We start from the raw sequence: 16,566 nt of genomic DNA, 5'->3' as shown, positions 1-16,566 counted from the left end.
ATTAACACAACATTCAGTCACAGTCAGTGCATGGACCTAGTGATGGCGAGCTGAAGCTTCATGAAGCATTGAAGCTTTCCAGCAAATTGGTTCGGAAAAGGGTTCATTTCACGAGGCTTCATGTGCACACGAAACCACCTGGTGGCCAAAGAGTGTAAAACAGGCAGATATGATCTTTACCATGTGATCTGTGATATACTGTATTTTGCGCCAGTAAAGGCTGTTGGGAATGACTATAAACAATGAAAAAAATATATATTGCTATGTAATCCATTTATATCTATATAATATATAATATAATGTCTATTTTCTAGTAAGTATATTATGAGTATATAACATACATGTATAATAAACTGTAATTGTTTCGTGAGTAATGCATCTTATGTGTGTAAACCAATCCTTTGGTCAATAATTGTATTGTAGTGTAATGTAATATAATATAATAATGGCAGGAGGGGTAATATTAGTGTTCTGTGTCACTTCTGAAAAGTGGCATTGGTTTAACCAGTGAAGATCTGAACCACTTCCTGAACAAGTCACGCGATGTGGCCAGGCAGCGAGGCTTTGGACGTCACCAATGACGTCATTGGTCTAAAACGATACAAGCCTCGATGCGTGCATTGCGGAAAACTTCCTGGATTACTCGACACACGCTCCAAAGCCTCAGCACAGCACGTGACATCACTACGGATAAGATCATCCTATCATTCTGCCTTGAATTAATTAAAGAAAGAAAAAAAACGGCTCTCGGACGGGAGCCGGCTCTTATCGGTCACTTAAAAGAGCCGGCTCAATGAACCAGCTCGTTCGTGACCTACACATCACTAGTATGATCATCCTATTGGCTCAGACACTTCCTGCTTCTCCCTCTCGGTGAGATTAACTAAACAGAGAAAGTCACACTACTATGAGGAGACATTTGGAGTAGATAGACGGTACATTTCTCTCCTTAGACAATTTTACCCTTTGCCTTAACATATTGCGTCGTGTTTTACCGTGTGGGATTAACTAGGAGCAACTCGTTTACAGTAGTATTGTTGTTGCCAGCAGCGGATTGCAGCCATGATGGCGTCCAGCTACAACGCTAATAAGGAAGAGGACGGGATCCACTCCGGCGCCGCGAACCACGGAGGAGGCGCAGGAGGGGTGGTGAAGAGTAAGAAGCCGGACAACACCGCCTTCAAACAGCAGAGACTACCGGCCTGGCAGCCCATCCTGACGGCAGGAACCGTGCTGCCCGCTTTCTTCGTTATCGGGCTCATCTTCATCCCCATCGGCATCGGCCTGTATGTCACCTCCAACAACATCAAAGAGTTCGAGGTACAGCGAGAGAGATGTCTGCTAATGTCTGTTCACTAGCCGGCTAAACTTTATATACACACCTCTGACTATAGTCCAGGGGTCTCTGAGCAACCTGAGGCTCTTCAGCTCCTCTCCAGTGGCTCCCTGTGGATTTATGGTATTTTTGTACTTTTATTCTCGCAATATTATGACTTTATTCTCATTACTTTACGAGAATAAAAGTCGTAATATTATGAGAATAAAGTCAAAATATTACGAGAATAAAGTCATAATATTACGAGAATAAAGTCATAGTATTATGAGAATAAAGTCATAGTATTACGAGAATAAAGTCATAATATTACGAGAATAAAGTCAAAATATTACGAGAATAAAGTCATAGTATTATGAGAATAAAGTCAAAATATTACGAGAATAAAGTCATAATATTACGAGAATAAAGTCATAGTATTACGAGAATAAAGTCATAATATTATGAGAATAAAGTCATAGTATTACGAGAATAAAGTCATAGTATTATGAGAATAAAGTCATAATATTACGAGAATAAAGTCATAGTATTATGAGAATAAAGTCAAAATATTACGAGAATAAAGTCATAATATTACGAGAATAAAGTCATAGTATTACGAGAATAAAGTCATAATATTATGAGAATAAAGTCATAGTATTACGAGAATAAAGTCATAGTATTATGAGAATAAAGTCATAGTATTACGAGAATAAAGTCAAAATATTACGAGAATAAAGTCATAATATTACGAGAATAAAGTCATAGTATTACGAGAATAAAGTCATAATATTATGAGAATAAAGTCATAGTATTACGAGAATAAAGTCATAGTATTATGAGAATAAAGTCATAGTATTACGAGAATAAAGTCATAATATTACGAGAATAAAGTCAAAATATTACGAGAATAAAGTCATAATATTACGAGAATAAAGTCATAGTATTATGAGAATAAAGTCAAAATATTACGAGAATAAAGTCATAATATTACGAGAATAAAGTCATAGTATTACGAGAATAAAGTCATAATATTATGAGAATAAAGTCATAGTATTACGAGAATAAAGTCATAGTATTATGAGAATAAAGTCATAGTATTACGAGAATAAAGTCATAATATTACGAGAATAAAGTCAAAATATTACGAGAATAAAGTCATAATATTACGAGAATAAAGTCATAGTATTATGAGAATAAAGTCAAAATATTACGAGAATAAAGTCATAATATTACGAGAATAAAGTCATAGTATTACGAGAATAAAGTCATAATATTATGAGAATAAAGTCATAGTATTACGAGAATAAAGTCATAGTATTATGAGAATAAAGTCATAATATTACGAGAATAAAGTCATAGTATTACGAGAATAAAGTCATAATATTACGAGAATAAAGTCATATTATTACGAGAATAAAGTCATAATATTACGAGAATAAAGTCATAATATTACGAGAATAAAGTCATAGTATTATGAGAATAAAGTCAAAATATTACGAGAATAAAGTCATAATATTACGAGAATAAAGTCATAGTATTATGAGAATAAAGTCATAGTATTATGAGAATAAAGTCATAATATTACGAGAATAAAGTCATAGTATTACGAGAATAAAGTCATAATATTACGAGAATAAAGTCATAATATTACGAGAATAAAGTCATAGTATTATGAGAATAAAGTCATAATATTACGAGAATAAAGTCATAGTATTACGAGAATAAAGTCATAATATTACGAGAATAAAGTCATAGTATTACGAGAATAAAGTCATAATATTACGAGAATAAAGTCATAGTATTACGAGAATAAAGTCATAGTATTATGAGAATAAAGTCATAGTTTAAAGTAGTAATTTTATGTGTTATTTCCTTTTTTTCTCGTAAAGTTATGACTTTATTCTTGTAAACTTCTGACATTTTTTTCGTAATATTAGGACTTTATTCTTATGATATTGCGACTTTCTTCCCCTAGTTACGACTTTATTCTCGTAATATTACAACTTTTTTTCAAGTAATAATATGACTTTATTCTGAAAATCTCCGATGTTTTTTTCCCTCAATGTGGCCCTCATACTCCGTAGTACATTTGCTCTTTGGCCCTCACTGCATTAGACTTATATATTATATACTCACGACTATAAACTGTGTTACCTTCATCACAATGATCAAATGTTTTGTGGCTCTAGACAGAATTTGTATTGATTTTTTGCATAAAATGTCTCTTTTGACAGTAAAGGTTGCTGACCCCTGGCCTAGGGTTTTACTTTAAACCTATTGACCTTTAACCTGTTGTGTTACGACAAGCAAGAACACAAGTTACACTTAATAGTTTACCATTTTTCTATACTGTTAGCCTTTGACATATTGAAATTGCCCTATATGCTCAATTGTCAGTTTATTAAGTAGGTTAGCCAGCAGCTAACTAGTTCAAACTAACACAGTATGATATAACAGCTCTGTAATGTAAAAGGTGATATTGTTCAGTTTTTGAGGAAACTGTTTTTAAAAGGTGTTAAAGTGAACTTTATGGTTATTTGGAGGCTGCAGTTAGTGGTGCTTGTTGAGTTGTTTTGCATTATAATAAGAAGTGTTTCTAGTATTTTGTCAACATATTTATATTGAAATGTTAGAAACACCTCTAAGCAATAACACCCACTATAAATGAGGCTAGACAACATATTATTAGTGCAACACCCATGTATAAATAGGGTAACAAACATATTATAAACACTTAAAAAAAAATGACAAACTCCAAAATGATCTATAAGCTGAATTGGAAACAAAAACTGAATATTGTAACCGTCATAAAAGTGGAATTTATTGACTGAATTAGTTGTATCTACTTGTACTGAATCAACTGTATACTCAGTGTAAATGGATATGGAACAGTATGAATTAGTATCTATTTTTAGCTACTTAATATGTTCAATCCTGCTTTTTTTTTAATCTAATCTGTTCCTCCTTTTCAGGTTGATTACACCGGTGTAAACATTGAAAATCCATGCTATAACTGTGCCAAGAACTTCAGCTGGAACAGCACAACGCCGTGTTTCTGCTCTGTGGCCTTCACATTGGAGCAGCCATTTGAGGTGAGCGCCAGCTTGCAGTATGCAGACCCAATGAATAATACATACCTTCAGCTCCAAAACCGATAGCGTTGCTTGAAGGGCAATAAAAGATAGAAACTGCCCTCCTGACACTAAGTGTCCATTAAGATCTATTTTTAAAGTCCAAAGAAAGGCACACTCAAGGTTTGTTTGGAGCATATCATTATCATTGATTATTCTAGTCTGCAAAATATGCAGTCCAGCAACCACCAGAAGGGTTATATTGATTACTTATAAAAGCTCTCAGCCAGTTGCTTTTTCATCTCAACAGTTTCCGGATAAGACAAAGCAGTGTCACTAAACACAGCCTAGATTTGGATTATAATTTAGCATGATTGCAATTGTTAAGTCCATCTAGAATCAAACTGGGGTAAAATGACATCTAATCTGATCTGAGAACATAAAGAAACCTATGTTTGATACGTGTGAACCTTTCGTTAAAATGATCTAAACAAATTAAGTCTGTGTATGGTGAACTGATGATTCAAAGAGTCACTCTCAAATGCCAACTTACTGAAGTACTTCCTAGCTTGTACTAATACACTGTCTCTAATATGATCTCTCCTCTCCTGCAGAGCAATGTCTTTATGTACTACGGCTTATCCAACTTCTATCAGAACCACAGACGCTATGTGAAGTCCAGGGATGACAGCCAGCTGAATGGCGACCGGTCTGCTTTGATGGTATAATCTTGGAAATGTTGTACCGATGTATCACGCAGATATTTCAATAAATGCCTTTTGCATAAATTTAAATGCTGGCTGCTTTTTACAGAGCCCCAGCAAGGAATGTGAACCGTATCGTACAGGTGAAGGACAACAGCCCATTGCTCCATGTGGGGCCATAGCTAACAGCCTTTTCAACGGTAAGTGAGACACGGTGACCACATTCTTCTCCTCAGTGTAAGGATTAGTGCTACTCATGTGTTTAACTTAAGTCTTCTACTCTGATGTCAGTGTGCGGTTTAGCTCATTAGCTGCACTTATTTAATGGAACAACATTGAATGTGATGTTTGTTTGTTTGTTTCAGACACTCTGGAGCTGTATCATATTGATTCCAATGGAACCAGAAATGCAATTCCTCTGGTGAAGAAGGGAATCGCGTGGTGGACAGACAAGCATGTGAAATTCAGGAACCCCGGTGGAAACGCCAACCTCACTGTAGCTTTCCAAGGTCATTTTAGCAAACTGCACAGGATCTTTTGAAGCTCAAAAACAACTGAAGTTTTCGCCGACTAACTTGTTTTTTGTCTTTCTCAGGCACATCTAAGCCGGTGAACTGGAGGAAGCCGGTGTTCGAGTTGGACCCGTCAGACCCTGAGAACAACGGCTTTATCAACGAGGACTTCATCGTGTGGATGCGCACGGCTGCGTTGCCCACCTTTCGCAAGCTCTATCGCATCATCCAGAAGAAGGCCAGCACGACCCCCACTCTACCCAGTGGCAAATACGTCTTGGACATCACTTACAGTATCCTTTTGAATTACAGCCAGGAACTCTACTGCACAATCAAAACTAGAGCTAGCCTTAGTGTGTCGGGTTGGCTAGTATGGTTTTTATTTAAAATATAAAGCTTATATAAAGCTTCATAGGGGAAGATTATTATGTAGACACTATTCTTAGATAATCTTAGGGCGCTTTCACAAGTCATACTCTGTTTGGCTAGTCTGAATCAAAGTGAAATTGATACCTTTGTTTTGTTTGACCAAAGAAAAAAATTGTTGCAGAGGGGCGTGTATGAAGGAGCGAATTTATCTTTTTCGTCTCGAGAGCTGCCACTTCTATGCAGGGAATTGCAGACTTTGATATAGGCCTGTTATGTGTTTTCACTTTGACTCGGTACTGATCTACTGCGCGCACGAATCTCCTCCTCCAGTTCATCTTGAATGACTTTATAAATGTCACTACTTTTGTGGACTTTATTTAGCATATTCTGTATGATCTCTACGGCCCGGAAGTCGAGTAAACTTTGGACTAAGCTCTGCAGAAGTCCTGTTAACCCGTTGTTTACCTGTGTCCATCTCAGCAAATCCCCGCAAAAGCAGCCTGCGTTTTGGTTCGCATTGAAACGGTCTGAGACCACCTCTAGCAAGCGGTTGTTTTGGTCCTTACCAGAGTACAATAACTGTGTTCACAACCGCCCAAATGAACCTCACCAGAAGTTGAACCGCACCAGAGTTTGATTAAAACAAACTAAATGTTGGCTTGTGAACGCATCCTTAAATCACATATAGTTGCAGTAAATTCACAAATTCTTAACTTGGCGAACAACAAAACACCTAAACAACAACAACAGGTAAATATTTGAACAAATTGAATTTAGCTTGTTTTCAGCTTGCTGTCAAATACTGCGAGTACTGTGCTGAATCTAGTTGCGAGGGCCTTTTTGAAGAAACTTCTTTACTGAGTTATGCTGAGTACCAAAACTGAAAACAGGTAATTTTATATCAGCATGTTCTGGATTAGAGGAGGGATCCGGGTATCTCAGTAAACCAGTTTTGTGGAAAGAGACCCCCCGGTGCAGAAGCTTGTGAGTCATGTGCAGATGCATCCTGCAAGTTCCTAAAACCAACAAATAAACATAGTTATACTAAAATAGCTAAACTAAAAATGTGTGGCCCGCATTGAGTCATGTGACATTGTTGACCATTTAAAAGCAAAGAGAATACCTAACCAATGATTTGGCGATTAAATGAATTGCTTATTGACTTTCAGTGGATTCATATGGTGATATGATATGATTATATTTTAAAAAATTGTCAAAATTAATGATTCTGTGCAAGCTGTGATTTAAAAACTACGAAGCCAGAACCTCCACTCGTTTTTCCTTTAACCATGTGACCATCAGATTACCCCGTGCTCAGCTTTGACGGTCGCAAGCGGATGATCCTGAGCACCATCTCCTGGATGGGAGGGAAGAACCCGTTCCTCGGCATCGCCTACATCACCGTGGGCTCCATCTGCTTCTTCCTGGGCGTGGTTCTGCTCATCATCCACCATAAATATGACACCCGCAACAACAGTGCAGATATTCCAAACTAAGCTGTTCTCGTGTCACGTTTTCCTGTCTATGCATGCATGGGTGACCCTGAAGGGACTGCTTGTTGACTTTAGCGTGAATACATTGGTCTCTGTAATCGTTGTGTGTTTGTGTAAAGACAGCATTGTCTTACGTGTCTCATCAAAAGCTGTGTTTTTGTGAAGGGCGACTAAGGCAAAAGAAAGATGCTAGAGTCTGTGTCTCTGTGCATATAGCTTCAAGTCAGCTGCTGAGAATGTCATTTCCTGTCTTCAGAAAAAATGTATTTATCTTCTATTTATCTATACATTATCGAGAGATCTGTTTTATTTTAGCGGTGCTTTGCGAATGGCTTAATTGCTGAAGGATGTATGTATTTTAATGCAAGTTTTTGTCCATATTATGTACTGTAATATGTCCTGCTGATGAATGTAGCATTATATTTCAGTGACATACCTCTGTGGTTTTTTGAGATTACCTTGAATATAGGATGGGAAAATCATTGCTCGTGTGCCGTTGATTATGGTAAGCGCAAGCACTGATGTTCAACAAGAAGTATTTTATCCTCGGAGAGGCATAGAATACTCATGACTAGTATTACCACAAGTGTGGTTATTTACCCTCTGCTCTGACTGGTTGTATAAAAAGGCCAGTCATAAGGCATCTTTTTAAAATTGCAATCTGATGCTTATTAAAGATGAAAAAGTTATCCTATACCACTATATATATCCAGCGTTTGTAATTCTGAAACTCTGGGCAGTGTCTCAGGCTGATTAGAGCACAATTATTTTACATATTGATTTTACAGTTTGGCCTGAGTGTTAGATTATCTTGCGTTCTTCTTCCACGTTGACCAAATGATATGCACTTTAAAAGTGTCACATTTGTTCATCTCCCCACCACCACCCCTCCCGTGTTTCACTTCATCTTCTGTTACAATATTGCGTTCTCTTGATTTAGTAAATTGAGTAAAAACTGTTTAAATTTGAAATTTATAGGTTTTTATAAGGTTTGTAGGGTCCAATTAAACAACTTGGTGAATGTATCGGTGCAAGTTTGTGATTTTATTGCATTTATCACTATCACAGACATAACTTTTACCATAACACTACTTTTTTTTGTCTCTTATTTATTTAATATTATTATACATTATTAATATGATCATAATTATTATTAAAATAAATAACACAGTAACGTGACCGGATGTAACAGGTCGCACCAAGGCATTGTGGGAAGTCTGTCTGTCCTTGTGCTGCGCCTTTAGGTTACCTCTGAGCTTGACATTAACAGACGAGTGCCAAAATGTACAGACATCTTATGGTAAGAGAGACCTACTATATTAACCATAAAGACTTCCAGTTTTTGTCATAAACGTGTTTATAGTGGGTTGTTATGTTTTAATCTAACTAATGCTATAATAGTTCTTGATGACAAGTATAATGTTAACGGTGCCTATAGATAAATAACTTAACTTATTCACCTAGCCATCTCGCTAGCAGTTGAGAACAAATCATAATATGAAGTTGCGTTATTTAATTTAAGGAATACATATAATATGATGTTGTTATTGCGTGTTTTTCACTTTAACACAGTTGAGCCTTTTTGACAGCTGGACACCAGCGCTGAAGTCACGTGATCGGTTGAGCAACAAGTCGAGCATTATTAAAGCATGTCAGGAGGTTGAAGTTGTTAAAGCTAGAAGCTAAATAGTCGACCGGGTATCGACCTTTAGCAGGTTTAGCCTATCGATTTGCTCGCTTCAACTCCACACTTTGCACTGCGGACATGGCATGTATCAGGGACGCGCTGCTTGTCAACCTGCTACAGATTTCTGCATGTGAATCTTAGTGATGTGTTGTTACGAACGAGCCGGTACAAAGAGCCGGCTCTTTTGAGTGAACGATAAGAACCGGCTCCCGTCAGAGAGACGTTTTTTGTTTGTTTTTTTACTTAAAGGGACTATTTGTAACTTTAAGAAATGCTTGTTAACAGCGACACCTGTGGCCGTGAAATCAACGAAAGTCAGCGTCGGGCTCACGCTTGCTCACTCTGAATATACCTGAACGAGCGTCGCTCAAAACAGTGAGGCGACACACGTCAGCTAAAACCACAATAACACTCTATATTTCAGCTGCTTGGCAGTAATGTTAGCTGACCAGACAAAGGTCTCTCCATGAATCAATGCTGATCCTAGTGTTGGCTTTTCCTGCTCAGTGCAGGCTTCAGCAGCGGGGCTCCTCAACATGTTACGTTATCGCCTTCGCCTATCGCAGGCAGCGGAGACGAGGCTCCGGCCACACGCGAGCGCGCATATGCGAACACGCATGTGTGCCGACCCGCGACATTTATACGCTTAAAAAGTTACAAACAGTCCCTTTTAAAAGGACTGTTTGTAACTTTTTAAGCGTATAAATGTGCCGGATTGGGATCCCATGCGCACTCGCATATGCGCGCTCGCGTGTGGCCGGGTCTCTGCTCCGCTGCCTGCTTGCCTTCACTCGTACACGGCGCGCATTCTCGCGTTCTCGCTCCACCTCTAGACGTGAACGCGCGCTCACTCCACACTGCAGAAGAGTTAGTTCACCTCTGAGAGTTTCTAGTGAATGCACAGGGGACGTTTGTGCAGAAATAAATGCTGCAGCTCCTCCAGACCAACAGAAGTTTCCCGTGTCTTGTGAAGTGACGGGACTCCACTAAAAAGAGCCTGAATTCCCATCACTAGTGAATCTGTCAGAAGCCCTCCCACAGTGTTGAGGAGACAGGCAAGACACCAGAGTTTTGATGAAAAAGTGAGGAGTTTGAGGTTGCAGGTAAAGTCAGTTCTAATTAAAGTTAGATAGAATTGAATAGAAGTAAGTTAGCTAACGTTAGGCCAAGGTAGACAAGCTATTTTCACCGGGATTACCATCCATCCACCCACGTTTTGCTACGATTTAAGTTTCGCCAAAAACCAAGAACTGTCATCAAATAATTTAAGAAGAATAATTAAGACATACATGCATTGGTTGTTTATATATTTAGCACCACCTTCATTGAACTACATAATCAAAGATGACAGCAGTGAGTTGACCTCTGCTTTGACTTCTCACTGTCTTGCATTTAATCCTTTCATTACAAATGCAATACAGATGGTTAGCCAGCAGATGTCACCAATCACACACAAATAAAAACGCTTTGAAACAGCTGAACTATTTTTAGCACACTTCGCTTCAAAGTGGTTCAGTGCTACAGAAACTAGGGCTGCAGGATTTTGGAAAATACATTATACTATTTTGACAGAAATTGCGATATGATTTGCAATATTAGAGGGAATGATCATTTTAAATAATTATTCTCATTTTCATTAAAACAATATTAGATTATGGTGTGATTTTTGCGATGATCTGTACCAAACAAAGACGTTTTCTTAAAGTCTGTAGAATATAATTTGCAGGCCAGAGGACATTATTTAATTTAAAATGATTATTTTGATTTTATTTTTTTAACAGGGTATTATATGAACAAGTGAACAAGTGGGCACCCTTTGAAGTAAACTCTATTGAGTGTTATTTTTTGCTGGCATGTGACTTTTTGTATTATATTTTGTTATAATTTCATATCACATGTACATAGTCAGTTTGATGATTTGTTACTAACTAGTTTGTACTACTGTTTCTAAGTAGCTTTAGTTAACTAAACTAGATTTCTCCCCAGGGTAGCTTTGCTATAGTTCAACTTCTTCTGGTGTGACGTAATTGATAGCTTGTAAAGCTATGCTTTCAAAGGAGCTTCCCCAACACAAGTGTTTGTATCAACAGGGACTTCGGCAGCTTTCCAGGCGGACCATTACCAGCAGTGCCCGCAGACAGATTGATAACTCTGTGAAGGAAAAACAAAAGCTGTTTCAGGTAGGGTTGATCCTTTTTGAGGACTTGGATGACATCTGTAAACATGTGATCACTTCAATATCCCATATGATCTTTGTAACAGTGTTTCAGATGCTGATGTGACTCCTGTAAGCCACAAGAGTAGTCTGGTGTTATAAAGAACTTTCTTTCTGACATTTTGAATGACATATCTGAGACAGTTTTCAGTAGTGTGAGGTGAAATCACAATCTGAATGTAACTTACACCTAGCCAATTTGGTTAGGTCATACTTTAAAACTTGTGATTTGTAAGCTTCATTTGTCAGTGTTTAAAGTGAGACGAATAAGTAGATATGTTTATACTGATAATGATAATGTTAAAGTGTCTACTTTATTCCCAGGTTCTGGAGACAGAATCTAATTTTATCCTGTTTGTAGCCTGACAGATAAGTACCAGTGGGTTCCCCCCCCCCCCCTATAATGTTTAAGTGACCTTCGCCTGTAGCTGGGGCTGGAGTTATACTAATGATGCTTGCTAGCTGCTAATTAAAAATCCATTGCAAAATCAACGTTCCAATGTGGCAGGCTTTGCTGATCCATGCATAGCGCTAGAAATAACTTTAGCCATATTTTGACAAATGGCCTACCCTTGCTTCTAAATCCTAGAGCAAGCACCGCTTCGTTGCATAGTGTACAGTACGCCACCACTTGATTGCTATGGTTAACCAGAGATGGGCTCTACAAAAATGTGATTACCATAGAAACAGAAACACATAAAGCTAAAAGTCCCATCACATACATTTGAAGTATAGGGCTGTCTCTTTTTTACTAACTGTGTGGCTTCATTCTCCGCTCTTTGAACAGGAGGATAACGGTATGCCTATCCATCTGAAGGGCGGGTCGAAGGACGCTGTGCTCTACAGAGCCACAATGGCTCTCACTGTGTTCGGTATGTGTCAGCATTTTGTCTGAGTTTTGATGAGTCAGAGACTCACTCCACATGTCTCAGTCTGCCCTTTTTGTATAAAAACGCATCTCATGCCAGCGACCTGACCCCAAATGTTATTACTGTAACTGACTTTGAAAGACAAATTACTGTAATTTCACGATGCGTCACGAAGGGTTGTTTCAAGTCAGGATTAGTCGCTTGTGTTGTATCTCCGTCACATCTGTAACACTTGTCTGGTCTCTTCACAGGGGCTGGGTGTGTCGTGTATGAGCTCTTTAGCGCTGCGATGCCCAAGAAGCCATAGTGAAGTGAAACATGATTGGATTTATTTACCTGATGAAACAATCATGCACATGCTGTATGTAATTCAACTCCGTGTTGCTCAGATTTGTAATCTGGGGAATTATTTATCCAATTAGTATGTTTCATGTTTGAAATAATAATTGATTGTAAAAAAAAAGAATGAGCTGCAAATAATAATAAAAATATACACCTACGTCTTGTGAAATTGTGTCAGTTTTTAAAACTTACAGGCCTTGTTCAGACCTGGTATTAACATGCGTCCTCAGTGATCCAATCACACGTGGACAGCTCCAAGTACAGATGTGAACGCAGTCAAGACGCATTGAGGAGACATTGAGATCCGATCGCTCAGATCACATTCAGAGATGGTCTGGGCCACATTGTTTTAACAGTGTGTACGTGAATGTGTTATCATACTGTCGGAGATGTGTTGGTGTTTTTGTTCGCTCTCTCTCCTCCCAGGCTCTCTGAAGCTCTGTACCCCGCTGTTGCCTGGCAAACGCAGTGTAGCCGGCGGCGGCGGCACAGAGGTCCCCCGGGCACCGCAGGTACAATAACATTCTATTTGGATTTGAATCAAATGTACCCAAATTCATGAATATGTAGGATAATACTACTGACATTCATGTAAATATTACGTTGCGACGTCTGCTGCTGTATTAGCCATGTGTTTACTACGTGTTTATTTGCATATAGAGCAGCGAAGTGAGATCTGATCACAAGAGGCCCCTAAAGACGCATGTGGAGACGCATTCTAATGCCAGGTGTGAACAGACATATTTAAAGGCTGTCCGCTTGTGATCCGATCACTCAGGACGCATGTTAATGCCAGGTCTGAACAGGGCCTCAGACAGAGGGTAAAAAAGAGGTGCAGCACAGCCGGGATGAGAAAAGTAAAGTGTTTTTTAAACATGTAATCATGTTCTAGTAGAAAACCAAAATAAAATATGAATCTGAAAATAAGCATTATAGATCCTCTTTAATCTTAACCCAGAAATTGAGTTTAGCAGGAGACTGCATTTTAATCAGACCAGATTGGATTTCCTTCACCAAATCCAAACTTGTATCTAGTGTAGGTCTTTAGTTTGAACACTAGAGGGCGCCACAAACCAATCAGTCACAAGCGCTCTCATTGTGGCAGCCAGTAAATCAGCAGGTCTGAAATACTTCACTTTTCCCAACAAAACTTAATTTTCCATTGATTTTCATTATTAATAAACCTATGAAAAATATATGGCCTAACATTATAACACTCGTTTATGTTTTTTTTATGAGAAATAACCACGTTATGATATCAATATAGCCACTTACAAAGCGACAAAAATGCACTTTTATTTCCGTCATTCCCTCTGAGTAAATAAAAAGGATAAGGTTGCCTGTTGCACATTAAACCCCCCTCCCCACCCTGTCAGTGTTACCCTGCTGGGAATGTGATGTCACACTGGCACTGGAAACTTAATTAAATCACCCAGACCAAAAGAATGCAGGAAAAAAAATGTAATTTCCAAACAGTGGATCGTTTCTCAGCAGGGGACGTGCATCAAGTGACAGGCAGAGAGAGAGCTTTCGTAAAATGCCCTATATGATGGTAAACTGAGATTTGGGATCTGCCCCCCTATTAAGTAGCCGATGGTGGAAAGATTCTTCCCACTTGGAAAGAGGCTTTTCCTTCTTGGACATCTGCTGGCGGAGCTTCAGTAGCCAGAGAGAGGAGAGAGCAGAGAGAGGTCCAGCAGCCGCAGCTCCTGAAAGTTTCACTTTACTTTCCAGAGGAGGAGGCATCAAGCATACTGCTCTCATAGCTGCTCGGTCCATTATTTGGGGGGGTTGAATAGGTGAGTTCACTAACTTTTTTTTGTATTATTTAAATGTTATTTTGGCATTTTTAAGAATATAAGTAATTTATAGTTTTGTCATAGTTTTGTGCGTTTTGCAATAATTTGATGCTTTTTTTTTTTTTTTTTTTTACAAAAGATGACGCAATTAAGACAAGCTAGATACATTTAGAATAATTTTCATTTTTTAAGAGAAGTTGCAGTTATATTATTTTGGCACTTTTAACAATATAAATAATTTATATTTCACAAAATTTTTGTTTTGTGCGTTTTGCAATAATTTGATGCATTTTTTTTTTTACAAAAGATGAACACAATTAAGACAAGCCAGAAAAATTTAAAATAATTTTAATTTTTTTAAGAGAAGTTGCAGTTTTCAAGATTTTCCCCGTAATCACATTATTGATCTTAATTCAAATTAAACCATTGGTTTGAAATCTGGAAGTAAAGCAGAGTCAATGTAAGATATAGTGTTTCAATAAGGCATGGCATAGCTATTGTGGTTTATGTTGTAATTTTAAATTAGATGAGCCCCAATTGTGTCAGAGGGGCCAAGACAAGTAATTTAGGTTCCTTGGTAGCTGCAGTTTTCATGCTTGTGCACCAGGCGGGGCACACAGCCTGTGGAAAAGATTACAGACTACTACTACTACTGTGTGGATGTGGTCTACTTATCCTGTAGTTAAATAGTAATCCCCATTGCATGAGATTTCATTATTCTATTTAAATGCCCTTAAAGTATGAGTTGAGTCCATGTAAAAAGCCATAGTCCATCATTGATTTATCTGTAACTGAATCTTTAACTCAGTCATAAATAAATAGAGCTATAGTCCAAGGGAGGGAGAAGAGACTGGTCATTTTTAAGATTTGAGATACATAACTGCGATCAAGATGCTCCATAATATTTTATACAATCAAATTAAAAAAAAAATGACATTAATTAACTTATGATATGGTGAGTTTTTTGGTGACCTTCTAAAGTCACCCAGGCACCATCCGTGGTATAGGTCTAATGTGAGTGAGAACCACAGGTTACATACTGAATGTAGAAAGCTGCATAGCGACCCACTAAAAAGGCAGCTGGAGGGCAATGGATTTTCAGATTATGCTTATGAAAATCAAATGGATGAACATGTGTTTTTATGTTATTACCAAATACCTATAGTAAGTACCCGCCTCAGGGTGTGGGAATCAACTGGAAGCACCAAGGTGCGGCACTTGTTGTGTAAGGGAGTCTAGATGAATCTTGTCATAATGGAGAGCAATTATCAAATGATTAGAGCCATCAATATTGATTCCATCAAGATAGCATTTGGGTCCACTGCGCAAGTTGCATAAACATTATGTCCTATCAGTTAAGGGCAAACTGGCCGTTCTTCAGCTCCAGCTAAATCTATCTTGACGCAGCAATATATTAGACATAAATGTATCTCTTGCATGTGGTACTTAGTCACACCACACTGACAAATAGACCTGTAGCTTTAACGCATTTCCTCTCTTCATCCTCAGACTGATTGATCTGCTGACCCTTTAAGGGCAAACATGAAGATAGGGCTGTCACTGGCCGCGGCTGCCTTCCTGGCAGCCCTGCTGTCGTCCATAGATGCACAAGGTAAATGAACCCACTCTGCCTCACAGTCCACTCACATAAAACTATCCCACTCTGTCTCTTTACCTCCTGCCTCTCTTCTTCCATCTATTTATCTCCATCGGTTCTCTATGTTACAGGGATTAGTCTTTTACTTTAATGTCCGAGAGTCATCACATGGACACTTTGTATTGATAAACTGAATAAAGTCATTCTTATTTCATGTGTATGCTATTTGAATATGTGACTTTTGGACTACTGATTCCATGATGATTTCCATTTCATGATTTTATCCCTCATATATAGCATGTTTTGTCAGATTTATTTGTCAGGACTTATTACAGGCTTCGATGTAAAATCCAGATCTCATATACTTGTATTAAGGCTGTACTTTAGATGCTTTAAAGGAGATTTCTTTTTATTATTCAGATTTGGCAAATATAAAAGCACTCTAGTAAGTTTATGTAATTTCCAATTTCTAATTGATTGCAATAAACAGCAGGGCACAGAGTAGAACAAAAGTCATTTTATGGCCAAATGTTTCCCCATAAAAGTTTGAGCTTGGCTGTTTCACTTTTATGATAGCAAGCCTCTGCACTTTT

General features: G+C 38.0%; 3 protein-coding genes across 6 annotated transcripts in view; all 3 read left to right on the top strand.

Moving 5' to 3' along the window:
• The first annotated feature begins 838 nt into the window (after positions 1-838).
• LOC141783014 (cell cycle control protein 50A-like) lies at positions 839-8,489 on the top strand. The gene is made up of 7 exons (XM_074659910.1): positions 839-1,320; positions 4,288-4,407; positions 5,001-5,108; positions 5,200-5,290; positions 5,456-5,599; positions 5,686-5,895; positions 7,274-8,489. The coding sequence occupies exons 1-7, from the start codon at positions 1,063-1,065 to the stop codon at positions 7,465-7,467; spliced, it is 1,125 nt and encodes a 374-aa protein (XP_074516011.1). The 5' UTR covers positions 839-1,062; the 3' UTR covers positions 7,468-8,489.
• A 137-nt stretch (positions 8,490-8,626) lies between these two features.
• On the top strand, positions 8,627-12,734 carry cox7a2a (cytochrome c oxidase subunit 7A2a). Its single transcript, XM_074659911.1, has 4 exons — positions 8,627-8,764; positions 11,242-11,331; positions 12,154-12,238; positions 12,487-12,734. The coding sequence occupies exons 1-4, from the start codon at positions 8,747-8,749 to the stop codon at positions 12,540-12,542; spliced, it is 249 nt and encodes an 82-aa protein (XP_074516012.1). The 5' UTR covers positions 8,627-8,746; the 3' UTR covers positions 12,543-12,734.
• A 1,385-nt stretch (positions 12,735-14,119) lies between these two features.
• Positions 14,120-16,566, top strand: part of col12a1a (collagen, type XII, alpha 1a) — a 64,149-nt gene continuing 61,702 nt past the window's right edge. For 3 of the 4 annotated variants that reach the window (XM_074660222.1, XM_074660221.1, XM_074660223.1), the window contains exons 1-2: positions 14,120-14,376; positions 15,886-15,988. In XM_074660222.1, coding sequence (XP_074516323.1) covers positions 15,919-15,988 — 70 coding nt within the window. In that variant the 5' untranslated portion in view covers positions 14,120-14,376; positions 15,886-15,918. The remainder of the gene's footprint in view (positions 14,377-15,885; positions 15,989-16,566) is intronic. The other variant, XM_074660224.1, reaches the window with a different exon arrangement.

This window comes from Sebastes fasciatus, chromosome 15, assembly GCF_043250625.1.
Source record: "Sebastes fasciatus isolate fSebFas1 chromosome 15, fSebFas1.pri, whole genome shotgun sequence".
Classification (NCBI taxonomy): Eukaryota; Metazoa; Chordata; class Actinopteri; order Perciformes; family Sebastidae; genus Sebastes; species Sebastes fasciatus.
The sequence above is the reverse complement of the archived record's forward strand: the minus strand, read 5'-3'. Positions and strand labels throughout refer to the sequence as shown.

What these genes read in the sequence shown, in the direction of transcription:
- cox7a2a (XM_074659911.1), top strand. An exon ending in AAAAACAAAAGCTGTTTCAG is followed by an intron (nt 11,332 to 12,153) that starts GTAGGGTTGATC and finishes CTCTTTGAACAG; the next exon opens with GAGGATAACGGTATGCCTAT. An exon ending in AATGGCTCTCACTGTGTTCG is followed by an intron (nt 12,239 to 12,486) that starts GTATGTGTCAGC and finishes GTCTCTTCACAG; the next exon opens with GGGCTGGGTGTGTCGTGTAT.
- LOC141783014 (XM_074659910.1), top strand. Translation starts at nt 1,063, where the DNA reads ATGATGGCGTCCAGCTACAACGCTAATAAGGAAGAGGACGGGATCCAC. An exon ending in GCGACCGGTCTGCTTTGATG is followed by an intron (nt 5,109 to 5,199) that starts GTATAATCTTGG and finishes TGCTTTTTACAG; the next exon opens with AGCCCCAGCAAGGAATGTGA. An exon ending in CCTCACTGTAGCTTTCCAAG is followed by an intron (nt 5,600 to 5,685) that starts GTCATTTTAGCA and finishes TGTCTTTCTCAG; the next exon opens with GCACATCTAAGCCGGTGAAC.